Genomic DNA, 14,602 nt, shown 5'->3' on the forward strand with positions numbered 1-14,602 from the left:
TATATATACACACACACACATACATACACACATATATATAGTATATAAGTATATGAATAGTATATATATATATATATATATATATATATATAAAGAAGTAATAAAACATTTTCAGTTATAGACAGACACTTCACTTTTGACTTCTAATGTCAAAAATCATAGCTTTTATAGTTGCTTTTTTATTAGTTATATATTAGATTCTTTACCTCTGGCCCTTGAAAGAGATTTTGACTTCTTTTTACTTTTAGAAATAACTTGCTTTCAATTTAACTGAAAAGCTGGATTGAAATATATAATTGACTTTAATTTCCAGTTAGTTCAATGTATAGTTTTGACTTTTAAAAATGCAATGCAATCCATTATATAAATGTTTCACTGCGTCACATAGTAATCTGCAAAGGCAGATCATTTGCTGAAGAAACAATCTAAGAGATCCTTCCAATATGTTATGACCACAATTGGGGAGAATAAACAATGCTATGAAAATACAAAACAGAGAACCTCACTGAAAAGCCAAGTTTGTGGAAAGACTTTGATCAGAATGTGTAGAGACTAGTATTAAAGGCAGTTATACAAAGGGAAGGACAACACTTGCCATGCTTATGGAAAACCATAGACAAATATGGGTGTATGATATTTAGCATACATAATTAAAGAGACATACCATTAAGTTTTCACCTGTGGAATATTAAGTTGCTTTGAGTTTTATTATTTAAATAAAATTAATAAGTGTTCTTTATGTGAAAATTGGATAATATTTTTTTATTATTTCCACTGGATAAGGAAGACATGATTACAGAATCAAGATTATTAAGCTTTTTAAGATTCTTTATCTTCCTGAAGTATTATCCCAATTATATTTCCCTCACTGTTGTATGATAGTGTCCCCATCACCAAATGTTCCTACTCTTTAATATTAAATTTTTATTTTGGGTTTAAATTGGGAATTTGTGGATGTTGGTTACAATAGTCCTAAATTATTATCCATCCCTACAACATAGTAATAGAATGAACTAGACCTCTCTTAAACATAATCCCTTATTTATCAAGCAAAGATTACCTGTTCAAAAGATTATCAAAATAAATATTCAATATAATAAAATATATAAACTTGCTGTCATATAGAAACCATTTAATAAGTATTTTATACCTGCATGTAAGTTTGGCATTAAAATTAGATAATAGTTTTGTTACACATTATTGGTCAGTTCAAGATTTATATTTCCTCAAAATTCCATCTTGGTAGGTTGTATGATCCAGGAAATTGTCAATTTCTTCTAGGTCATCAAATTTGTTGTTGCATAGTGGTTCCCAGTAATCTCTAATGATCCTTTGTATTTCTGTAGTGTCCATTGTAATATCTCCCTTTTTATTTCTAATTATATTTACTTTAATCTTCTTTCATTGTCTTGGTTAAACTATCAAAGGTTTGAATTTCTTTTCTCCTACTAATTTTGGTTTTCTTGTTTCTCTAGTTTCTTGAGGTATAGTTATAGGTAGTGTGAGATCTCTCCATTTTTTTGATATAGACATTGAATGCCATAAACATTTTTCTTAAAACTGTTTTTGCTTCATTCTATAGGGTTTGGAATGTTCTGTTTCCATTTTCATTTATTTCAAGAAATTTCAGAAAAAATACTCAAAATATTTTTTTATTATTTTTAATGCACACTTTTTTGGAGACAGAGTATTGGGGAATGAACTCAGAGGTGCTTTACCACTGAGCTATATCTTTAGTACTTCTTAAATTTTATTTAGAAACAGGGTCTCACTAAATTGCTTAGAGCCCTGCTAAGTTGCTGAGACTGGCCTTGAACTTGTGATCTTCTTGCCTCAGCTTTCAAAGTTGCAGAGATTACAGGTGTGTGCCTTATACCTGGCTGACACTAGTTTTGAGACATTTTTATAGTGTATCCCAGAGAATATTCATGTGTGTTTGGCAGGAATGTGTGACTCTGAAATTGTTGCAGAGAAGGATCTATAGATGTAATGTTAGATCCATTTTGTCTAGGATAAAATTTAAATCTTCTGGATTTTTAATGCTCACATTTGAGCATTATAATTATACATAATATGAGAATCATTTTTACATAATCATACATGCATGGGATATAATTTGCTTCACTTCATTTCCAAGCACCTCCTCTTTCCCTTCACTCCTTTCTGTCCATACTCTCTTTCACTTCTCTATTGGTCTTTCTTCTATTTATTGATTGATTTTTTTTTAATTGATGCTTTACATGTATGCATAAAGGTGAGATCCACTGGGCTATATTCATATATATGCACAACATAATTTGGTCAATTTCGCTCCACAATTCCTTCCTTCTCCTATCCTCCTTCTTCCCCCTCAGTCATCTCCCATTATTCCATTGCTTTCCCTTTATTTCCATGCTGCCCACCCTTCCCGGTTTCCTTTATTATCCTCTAATTTCTGCCCATGAGAGAAAATAATGACCTTTTATTTCTGAGCCTGGGTTTTTACACTTAGTATGATCTTCCTCAGTTCCACCCATCAACCAGAAAATGCCATTATTTTATTATTTTGGGGGGCTGAGTAAAACTCCATTGTGTATCTATGCACATTTCTGAATCCTTTCATCTGTTAAGGGGCACCTTTACTGGTTCCATAACTTGGCCATTGTGAATTACACTGCTATAAACATTTAAGTGGTTGTATCACAATAGTATGCTAATTTTAGGGTTTGTGGGAGATAGATAACAAGGTGTGGGATAACTGGGTCATATGGTGGTTCTATTCCTAGTCTTTGGAGGAATCTTCATACTGCTTTCTGAAATGATTGTTATAATTGTCAGTCCCATCAACAATGGGTGTACCTTTTCCCCACATCCTTGCCAACATTAATATGTGTTCTTGATTGCCATTCTGACTGTGATTGACATTCTCAGTGTTAATTTGATTTAAATTTGCCTGATTGCTATGGATGTTGGTCATTTGTCTTTATTATTTTCAAAAAAAAAGGTTTATATCTTTTGTCTATTTGATTCTTTATATTGAGTAGGATTTGTTTTATGTACACAGTGCACCAATTTTAGAAACATAAATATTTTTAGTGATTATGTCTTTCTGGGTGATTCCCTTATATTAATAACCAATATTAAATGAACTTCTTTGTCTCTTCAGATTAATTTTGGCTTGAAGTCCATTGTGTCAGATAGAATAGCTACAACTGATTGCTTTTCATCTTCTTTTTCATTGTATATTTTTTTAAACCTTTCACCTTCTGCCTGTTGTCATAGTCTGTAAGGTGAGTCCCTTGTAAGCAACAAATGGTTGGGTGTTTTTGTTTGATCCATTGTGCCAGTCTAAGCATTTTAATTGGCAAGTTTTGACCACTGACATTCAGTGCTATTGTAGAGAGATCATTTTTATCCCTATAGTTTTGGTTTGTTTCTGATGCTTAATTCAGATTTGATTCTCTTTTAATAATTTTACTGGTTATGTTCATCCATGCATTGGTTCTGATATTTATTTTCCATTTATTCTCTGTGAAATATCTCATTAATTATGTTTTTTCATGCTGATTTATCCTAGAAAATTTTAAATTTTATCTCCAATTATGAAGGATAGTCTTTTTGGATATGACAATTTTGGTTGAAACATATTATCTTTCAGGAGCCTGTATATAGTATTTCAACTGATCCTGAATTTGAGGGTATGAAATGAGAAATCAGTAGTAATTTTAATTGACTTACCTCTAAATGTGACCTGTTGATTTTCTCTTACACCTTTTAGAATTATATTCTTGTTCAGTTTATTAGGCATTTTGTCATAATATATCTTGGAGAGTATCATTTTCAACCTTGTTTATTTGGGATTCTAGATGTCTCTTCTATTTGGATTTCCATTTCATCCTTAAGATTTGGTAATTTTTCTGGTATAATTTTATTGAAAAGGTTTTCCTTCTTTTAATTTGTATTTCAGTGCTTCCTTCTAAGTCAATAATTCTTATATTTGGTCTCCTAATGTTACCCAGATTGATTAAGTATTCTGGTCATAGTCTCTAAACATGTATTCTTTATTATTGACTCGATTTTCAAGATTAAATACTTTGATTTGATATGTGAAAACCTATCTTCAATGTGGTGTAATCTAACGTTGATGCTTTAAACTGATTTTTAAAAATTTATTGAGTTGTTCATTTCCAGAATTTCTGTTTTGTTTTTATAATCTCTATCTTTTTTATTAAAGTGTTTTTTCATTTTTCTGTACATTCACTCTCAATTCATTTCTTAGATCTTCTTTTAATTCATTGAACATTTAATTATCCACTTTCTAAATAATTATTCTAACATTTTCTCCACTGTGGTGTATTGGGGTCAGTTGTGCTATGAGCTATTGGGGTGGCTTATTCCCTTGATTTTTCATATTGTTAGTATTTTAATTTATTTTATTTTATTTTGATAACAGGGATTGAACCCAGAGGTGCTTATGCACTGAGCCACATCCCCAGCCCCTTTTCTTTTATTTATTTGTTTGTTTGTTTGTTTGTTTATTTATTTTTGTATTTTATTTAGAAACAGGATCTCAATTAGTTGCTTAGGACCTTGCTAAATTCCTGAGGCTGGCTTTGAACTTGTGATCCTCTTGCCTTAGCCTTTCAAGCTGCTAGGTGTGCACCACCATGCCCAGCTCATAGTGTTATAATTTCTAACCTTCTTCTGGAATAATTATTTCTTCTCCTTTTATATAAGGACACTTTATAGTGAGCTGCCTTTTCTTTACTTTGTGTCCTGGGCTGGGAAAATGTCTTGGTGTCAATATTTTCACTCAATTTGAAAAGTTTACCATGTCCAGTATCTAACAACAGGTTAAGAGGTGAAACTAATATTCCAGTAATTACAGCCATTTCATAGCAATGCCTCATACTAATAAATCATTTAAAAATTATTAACAATGATTTTGAGTAGCCTACTAATCTATTTTTCTTGGTCAGGATGTTTTTTGTTTGTTTGTTTATTTTCTGGGGAGAGTTTTCAGTTATTGTGCAGTTCATTTATCCTTAGCTCTAAACCAAAGTGGTCAAACTTTTAGGAAGTCTATAAGCATACTTTCACTGCAGGGTTTCATTCCATTCTTGGTTGGACATCCATGATGCTCTCTCTTTTTCCAGAGTCACAGATCATGTGCCACGGTTTGGAGAGTGGAATGCATTAGCCTATTCTTCTGTCCTTTCTAGGCTTGGAAGAAATGACTAAGGGTACACCAGATTTGATAAAAATTTAACTTGTCTCAGTGTACCACCTCCACAGTGTTAGCCAGCAATTATTCTCAGGACTCAGATCACCTATTTCAAGTGAAAATGTCCTTTGTTCATCTCAGCTTTGTAGACTCAATTTATTAGTATTGAATTTCTATTTTGATTTAATCTTTTGAAGCTGCCTTGATAGTGTGGCTTCCTTTCAACTGCTATATTCCATTCCCCCAAAAAATGGATCCAGAAGTAGATCTGTGGCCAGGCTAAGAAAGAAGTAGCCTAAACAGTTCAGTGCACTCCATCATACCAGTTGATTGATGGAGGAGTCAATATATATCCCTGGAGGTGAGGGCTGAGCTATACTGGGGCCTGTCTGTCCTTTTGCTGCTCTGTGTGCTTGGTGCTTGAGAATTTCTGGGAGTGTGGGAGTCTACTGTTTATGATTTTCTGTTTGGCTGTTCTGTCCATTGCTAAAATTAGATGTTAAATCACCCATTATTATACTAGAGTTTATCTGTCCCATCATGTCTATTACTTGCTGTATAGATTTTGTGTTCTTATATTGGATACATACATATTTAGAATTGTTATCTCTTCTATCTAAGTTGGCCCTTTATCATTATATAATGACCCTCCCTCTCTTTTTTTACTGCTTTTGATTTACAGTCTGTTTTATCAAGGTATAGCTTCTAGTTTTTTTTTTTTTTTTTTCATTTTCATTCCATTACCATGGATTACCTTATTCCATCCTTTCATTTTCAGATTCTATCCTTAGAAATGAAATGGGTTTGGGCTGGGGTTGTAGCTCAGTGGTACAGCACTCACCTAGCACGTATGAGGCACTGGGTTCAATCCTCAGCACCACATAAAAATAAATGAATAAAATAAAGATTTTTTAAAAAAGAAATGAAATGGGTTTCTTGTTGACAAGAAACATACAGTTGACACTATTTTTAAAATCAACTTAGTCATTTTAAGTAGATAATTTAACCAATTTATTTTGAATGTAATATATCAATATTTAAGAACTTACTGTAAGCATTTTGAAACCTATTTTATTATTCTATTGTATTCTTTTTCTTTGTCCTTCCTTGGCAGTCTTCTTGTGGTTAAGTGATTTATTCTAATAGAGTGTTTTGTTTCCTTGTTCACTATTTTGTTATTTGACTATCACAGATTTTTGCTTCGTGGTTATCATGAATCTTTAAGATGATCTTTTTATTTATGTTTAAATGATAGGAAACACCAGAGACTTTACCAAAAAGCTTATGAATTAATAGATAAATATAGAAAAATTTTAGAATACAAATCTGCATACAAAATTCAGTAGTGCTGCTATGTACTAACAATTAATATCTGGTTTTAAATTTGAAAAAGCAGTCTGTTGTAATAGCTATAAAACTACCTAGAAATTAATTTAACTAAAAAGTGAAATATTTACAATGAAGAATTAAACCACAAAAGACATAAATATATGGAAAACATTTCATGATCATGGTTTGAAGAATCAATGGTGTTAAAAACATTTATAGTACCCTAAATTATTTACAGGTTCAGGAAAATACCCATTAAAATAAAAATATCATTATTCACAGAGTTTTTTAAAAAAAATTTATAGAAACACACACACACACACACGTTTAAATGTGTGTGTGTGCGTGTGTGTGAACCAAAACAATTTTAAGAAAAAAGAAGAAAATGACGGACAGTATATTACCTTACTTCAAAGTATATTACATTACTGCAGTAATCAGAACAACATGGCATTGTGTAAAACCAGACATAGATAAATGTCACAGAAAAGGAGCCTAGAAATCCACCCACACATGACAGCCAACTGCTTTCTATAAAGGTACTAAGAATACTCATTAGAGAATACAGTGTTTTGAATTTAGCATATTGGGAAACGTTGATATACGTATGCCAAATAATGAAACTAAATCTCTCTCAATTATTTTTTATAAAAGTCAAATCTAAATTAACAAAAGACTAATATGTAAGATCCAAAACTATGAAATTACTAGAAAAAATGCTTCAGGACATTGAAATGGGAACATTGAGGTTTTTGGTATAAGATTCTAAACCATAGCAAAAGCAGACAAATGGGATTACATCAAACTAAAAAGTTTCTGCACAGCATGGAAAACTTTCTGCCCATCACTAATCATCAGGGAAATTCATATCAAAACCAGACTAAGATATCACCTCATTTCAATAAGAATGGTTGTTTTAAAACTTACAAAAGTGGTATTGAGAATATGGAGAAATAGTAATCTTTACACAATTTTTGGTGGGAATGTAAATTAGCATATCCATTGTGGAAAATAGTAAGGATAGTCTACAAATTTTTTTAATAACTACCATATGATCCAGCAGTCCTACTACCTAATGAAAATCAAATCAGTAAATAAACATTTATATTCTCATGTTCATTGTAGCATTATTCACAACAGAGAGGAAATTGGAAAAACCAAGCTGTATATTAACTGATAAGAAGATAAAGATAATATGGTAAATATACACAGTGAATAGTCTTAGGCCTAAATATGGATGAAATCTCATTTTCTAAAACAGGGATAAACTGATGGTCAGTTTGTTAAGTGAAATGGTCTAGGAACAGAAAAGTAAAACATAATATCACTCATATGAGGAATCTAAAACAGTTTCTATCGTGAAAGTTGAGAGTAGAATGGTGGTTACAAGAAATGAGAGAGGGTGGGTAGAGGAAGTAACTTGAAAAGCTTGATCATTTGGTAACTGAGTTACAATTAAGTAGGATTAAGAAATTCCAGTGTGTCATTACACACTAGGATGATTATTGGTAACAATTAAGGTAGTGTATATTTCATAAAGCTGGAAGAAAAAGTTTGACTGTTTCCACCATAAAGGAATAATATATATATATATATATATATATATATATATATATATATATATATATATGAATGACATGATTTAAACATCATAAAATATTTACATTTATTAAAGCATCATATAGTACTCATTCATACATGATATTTTTATGTTTTTACTCATAAATTTTAATATAAATTAATCTAAATTTTAAAAAGGAATGTGATGGATTCTGAAAGTGGATTTGTACTATAGGTTATAATTCTTATATTACACATCTGAAATATAATAAGCAAATTTAACCAAACAGAATATAGATGGGCAGTAAACAAAATGCTCAAAGTTAGGACAATGAAAATCGATAATTTATGATGGATTGTTAAGTTCTAAGAGCTAGTATTGCTAACAGTAATAAGTATTTACATACAATTTAAACTACAATCTAAATTGGAAATATGTTTTTATTTTGAAATAAATAATTATTCCTCTCAGATAACTATACAGTCAGTAAATTAAGAATAAAAGAGGTTACTCTATTTGTGTATCTTCAAAATTAGGATCTTGCAATAAAATGATGTAAAATTATAGTGGAAGAGAGAGAGAGAGAAAGAAAAGAGAGAGAGACCCTCTATCTTTCTTAAATCTTTTGTGGGCTCTTTCATTAATCTAGGAACTCAATTTATAGAATAGCTGATTAACATGATAGAAACATAAAAGTTTTGTTAATTTACATGTACATAGGGTTCTTCATTAAAAAAAAACAAATTTTAAATAATGAAGTTTTAAAGCATGATGTTTTATATATAATAGTCAAAATACAATAAATTTGTGAAGGAATGACAGAATGAATGGCTATCTGATCTAGCCTGGAAAGTTCTAGATTAGAAACTAATAGAATATAGGGTCCTTCACAGTTTTATTATTTAAGTTAATTGCAGCCACAATCACTACACTGTGGTAATTTAGAATATTTTCCAACTTTGGTATGCAGAGGATATCTCCCCTGAAAAAAATCTTGGTGACTTGCTTCTTGTAGAGATAGACAAGTAGGATGATCCTTCCTGCAGTAAGTTCCTCATGTGACATCAGTATAGCACTTGGGAATATTTTGAGAACATTTCTAAAATACTCCCATATAGTGTCTGTTTTCCCTTAACTTCTGTCATAGAAAATATGGGAAATTATAGGGACTGGTTAATTTTAATTAATTATAATGAATTTATTTAGAATATTCATTTCAATAAAAATTAAATATATGATACTTTAAAAAATAATATTTGTTCACTTGTTTTTTTTACTTTTTAAATTTATATATAACAGTGGAATGTATTACAATTCTTATTACATATATAGAGCACGATTTTTCATATCTCTGGTTGTATACATAGTATATTCACACCAATTCGTGTCTTCATTCATAAGTTCACTTGTATTGTCAAAGGATTTCATACCTAATTCACAATGTTTTATAAAAAGATTGTTATGAAGAAGATATGATTAAATAATGACTCAGTAACCATTGGTTTTATTAAATTTATCCTAAACTTGCTCTTTATAGTATGCATTGCTCCAGAAACACTTTCTATGTAGGTAGTTATTAATTTCATTAATAAATATTCTTATTAAATTGGTAAGAGGGAATTCAACTCTATTGTTTAATGTTTTAATAATTGGCCACGATATTGGTCACATTCATAATATGAAAATTGTGTGGTGAAATATTCAAATATTATATATTTTCATGAGTTCCAATGTCATGTATTGAGTATATAAAATTAGAGTTATGGCTGTTTTGTAATAAAATAAAATTTGCTAATATTTATACTAATTTAGAAATTATCTTAAAGGAAACAAATCTATATATGTTTTATTTTACAGATGCCCCTAAGTTTATATCAAACCAAACAATTTATTACTCTTGGGAAGGAAATCCAATCAATATAAGTTGTGATGTGAACTCAAATCCACCAGCATCAATCCATTGGCGGAAAGAGAATTTAGTCTTACCAGCTAGAAATACCACTAACTTAAAGACGTATAGTGCAGGAAGAAAGATGATCTTAGAGGTAAGTCTTAATGTGAACATCAGTAACCTATGTTATTTTAGCATGTATCTATTATTTTAAATATTTACATATATAATGACATCATCATTTGTATATTTCACATTTTTATTTATTAAAGGTAAATTTTATATATTTGGATAATGATGTGTTTATTATGACTATTTTAACATTTACTTGTATATAAATATGTTTATATTGCAAATACCTATTTTTCATGGATTTATTTTTAGAGAGAAAAACATTATTAGGAAAAATATCAGAAAAAATTAATAATTTGACAATTTTCAAGGGCAGGAGTTCAGCCTTAGTTTTTATGCTTTCACTTATTCTTTTCACTTATTCAGTAATTGTGCTCTTTTCTGACTAGTATATGTTTTATCTGATAGCTGTACATTTATAATTCTGATATAGGTTCCTGAATAATCCAAGTTTACTTATTTTATTTTATTTAATATTTCTGATTTGAGAGAACTCTTTTATAATGGCAGGTGACTGGATTTTAAGAACTGTTTGAATCATATTCTTTTTATTTAGTAATTGCAGATTTGTGTGTGTATGTATTAATGCCCAATGCTTCTACAAGTCTATGACAATGATTATCATCCTTTCTAATTTGTGATGCTGCTGGAAAAATTGGTGATCTTGTTACAAACTTGTTCAGATGAAAACTGATACATTTTCCACTAATTCAGTTTACATAAATTAAAAGCAATGCACCTTTTTAATGTACATTTTAATACCTGATATTCATACTGTTGTAACTTATGGTGTTCTCATTGGTACCACAGTATCTCTTCTACCTGGTAGCTGGATTTAATAAAATGTTTGGTTGCTAGAATGATTTGACCATCACATCTTCTTATATTTGGAAAAGTAAACTGATAATAAATCTATTTGTATAAGCTAATTCAATTTAGATCAGTTTCTTTAAAATTGTATTAGAAGAACTAGCTTTTGGTGAATTGATGTGGATAGCAATTTCACAAAGACTTTTGAACAGGTTTTTTTTTTTAATTCTAAACAGGTTAAATTAACTTCAGTTTGGGGTAGTAGATTTGTTTTCTCCTCTGTCACAATATAATATCACAGACTAGATGACAAAGCAACAGAAATGCATTTTCTTGTATCTAGAAGCTGGAAGTCCAAGATCAATGTGCCGGCAGAAATTGATTCTGGAGAGGACTCACTCTTTATTCTGTAGCTGGCTATTTTCCTGCCATGTCCTCACTTTGTCTTTCTTCCTCATATACACACAGAAAGAGGAAGGAAGACAGACAGGAATAGAGAAATAGAGATCTTTCTGTTGCCTATTCCTCTCATCAGAATACCTGTCCTATTAGATTAAGCCCCAACCTTATGACCATATTAACCTAAATTACCTCCCTATAGTCTCTATATCCAAATATAGTCACACTGGGAATTAGGGATTCAGTAGACATGAAGTTGAGGGGAGCACATGCACTCTGTAGGGGAGAGAGAGATCCCCTTTACTTGAATCCTTTAGTTCTTATGTGGGCTCTTTGGAAGACTCTCAGAACCCAACCCATACATGAGTAGATTAGCAAGAGATAAATGTAAAAGTTTTATTAATTTTACATGTATATGTGGATCTTCACAAACTTCTGAAGCATGGCACTACTTTTATAAATTTAGAGAAAGAACAATAGACTTTACTTCTGCACTTTTTCTTCACCACTTCACTGCACTCTCTCCACTCCTTCTCTCTGCTTGCAAAATAATAATAATAATAATAATAATAATAATAATTTTGTGAAGGCAGCACGACAGTGGACTAGGTAATTAATTCTATCAATATAACTGAAGATATATGGAGAAATAAAAGCTATTGAAAGATAAAAAATACTTTAAATAGTTTATATATTCAGGTTCATTTCCCAGTCTCTAGTGATTAAGGCTATTTTCCATTTTTGATATTGAAGGTCATCTCTCCTCAAAAAATCTTTTTGACTTCCTGCATGTGCAAAAATACAGGTATATGGCTCTTCCTGAAGTTCCAGTTCCTCAAGTGATTTCAGCTTGAAATAATCAATATACCAATTTTGCATATTTTGTGATAGTACCTCTTTAACTCTTTCAAGTACACAGCAGATAGATTTAAGTTCATTCTTAATGACAGGCTGTTGTTAATTTCTGCTTTAGTCATTTTGACACATTGAGTTTGTGGAGGCACCTCATAAATTTCCATTGTTAAAGTCAAGAAACATTTTATAAATACAACATTTAATTATTTTATTTATGTAAAGATGTCATGCTATTTAAAATTCTGTCTAAATGGTTTTTCTCCCCAGAACAATGTGAAAAAAAAAATGTAATTTTTTTTTTTTATATTCAGCCAGGGAGTTTTCAGTTAAAGCACTGGCTTTGAACAAACATTGATTTATGCGTATACTGTGTACACAAATTAAATGTAAATCTTGAATAAAAAAATACAGATGTGGAACTTTCACAATTTGAAAGCAAAATATAACAATAACCCAAAAGAAAGAGGAACAAAATACATCATTAATTTTTAGTTGTTAGCATACATAGTTGCTTGGGATAATACCTTTCATCATCTTTACTTTATAATGATTACAGTAGCCATGTAAGTGCTAATTTAAAAAAATATATAATAAAATATAGAAAAATAAATCAATTTTAAACTTAATAATAATTGGTCAATAATAGACCTCTTGATTTTTTAACTTTTCCTTTTCTTCTAAAGTTGCATACACTTAACCTTTTAAATGGGTGAATTTTTACATATGACCATATGAGTCATTTGGGTTATTGCCAAAAAATACACCTGAAAAGGTTATACATTTTTTAAGTATTTTTCTTTTTATGCAAACATATCCTGAGGTGCTCAACAGATTTTCGGCCAAAATCGATAGCAGGAAATTCTAATAAGTTTTTTGGAATAATATTCAGTTTTAGATCATCTGCATCATGTCCTCAGTAGAAGATTCTGACTATTTTATATAAGATTGTATCACCGTACAATACATAGAAAGAATAAATCCATTTGTACAGACTTAGGAAAAATAAGCCAACTCCCTATATTAATATTGAGTTATCAACTTTTATTTTGATATTCAAGAGTAATTTTTAACTGTATTAGGTCAAATACTAATAAATTAATTGTATTTGAACTGTATATTTTAAAAAATTAATTGAATTAATTAATTGTATTTGAACTATATATTTTAAAAAATTTTAAAAAGTTTTATGAGTACATATTCTCAGTACTTTCTTAATAAATATTATCAGGACTTTGCACATTTTAAATATGTGAATATTTTTTACTTAGTGCTTTATAATAAACACAGATATGTGGATTATATTTTGATATTTTTTTAATATTTTAGAATGCTAAGTTTGCATATCAAAACACTGGACTTCAGTTTCATATTAAATTCCTTAGAATACATCAAATATGTTCCAGGTTAAATCTAGAGCTATGCTTTGCTATGATGGGTATTTTCTATATTTGTTAACAGTACAATATGATAAAGGAATTACTTATTTAAGGTACTTGTAAAGCTTTTTGCCTGTTGGCAATTGAACTCCCTGGAGGGAAAAAAAAAAAAAAAAGTGGACTGAGCCTTTTTAAGAATGGTTTCAATGTAAAAGTCTATATTTAAATTATTAATCTTAAGGAGCTATGCAGGTGGCACAATTCTTTGTTGTGGCCACCCTGCCTCTGCATTGTATTGATTCAATAAATAACATTCTGCTTTATGGAATATCCAAATCTTTTTCATATGACTGGAGAATATGAAAGACCGTAGAATTACTTTAGAGTTAAATTAGCCTGTTTTATTAAATGGTAGATATAAGAAAAATCCATATTTGAATCACTTAGAAGTACTTACGTAAGAGCTGTTAAAACTTCTGGGCCTTTAGCTTGATTTGTTCCTATATAGACAGCTGACTAGAAAATGAATGAAACAGCTTTTTTGTACTTGCTCAGAATCATCATCTTCAATGGACCTCAAAATTGCTCTCTTAGTTAATAGCCTCCCATTACCACAAAATCATTTTTCTCTCTTTTGGGATAAAGTTGAAATTAACAGCCTCTCTTATTGTAAGCATATTCTATCTTAAAAATAGTTACTGAAATTGAAAATTATATCTATTATCATCATCAAATCTCTTTCCTGAATTGATACTTCAGGATTTCTGTACATTAGAATTACAGGGTTGGTCCCACTCTTCACCAGTAGAACCCCCAAAGGTTAACTTAATTATGGATTTCAAATGTGTAAAGATCGAGGTCAGCTATTTTCCACCTAAACTAAAAGAGAATGATAGGAATTGAATGGACAAGGAAGCAAGATACTGTTATTAAATATGAAGAAAAAATGCCTGTCTACAGATATTTGCACAAGAATTATATATATATATATATATATATATATATATATATATTTTTTTTTTTTTTTTTTTTTTTTTTTTTTTTTT

The 14,602-nt window shown here is 30.0% G+C and overlaps 1 protein-coding gene across 3 annotated transcripts in view; it reads left to right on the forward strand.

Annotated features, from left to right (window-relative positions):
- The window catches only part of Ncam2 (neural cell adhesion molecule 2), a 479,693-nt gene that overhangs the window by 356,249 nt on the left and 108,842 nt on the right, over positions 1-14,602 (forward strand). For all 3 annotated transcript variants that reach the window (XM_048803529.1, XM_015478659.2, XM_048803530.1), the window contains one exon: positions 9,951-10,138. In XM_048803529.1, the coding sequence (XP_048659486.1) occupies positions 9,951-10,138 (188 nt within the window). The remainder of the gene's footprint in view (positions 1-9,950; positions 10,139-14,602) is intronic.

The sequence above is a fragment of the Marmota marmota genome, unplaced genomic scaffold (genome assembly GCF_001458135.2).
Source record: "Marmota marmota marmota unplaced genomic scaffold, marMar, whole genome shotgun sequence".
NCBI lineage: Eukaryota > Metazoa > Chordata > Mammalia > Rodentia > Sciuridae > Marmota > Marmota marmota.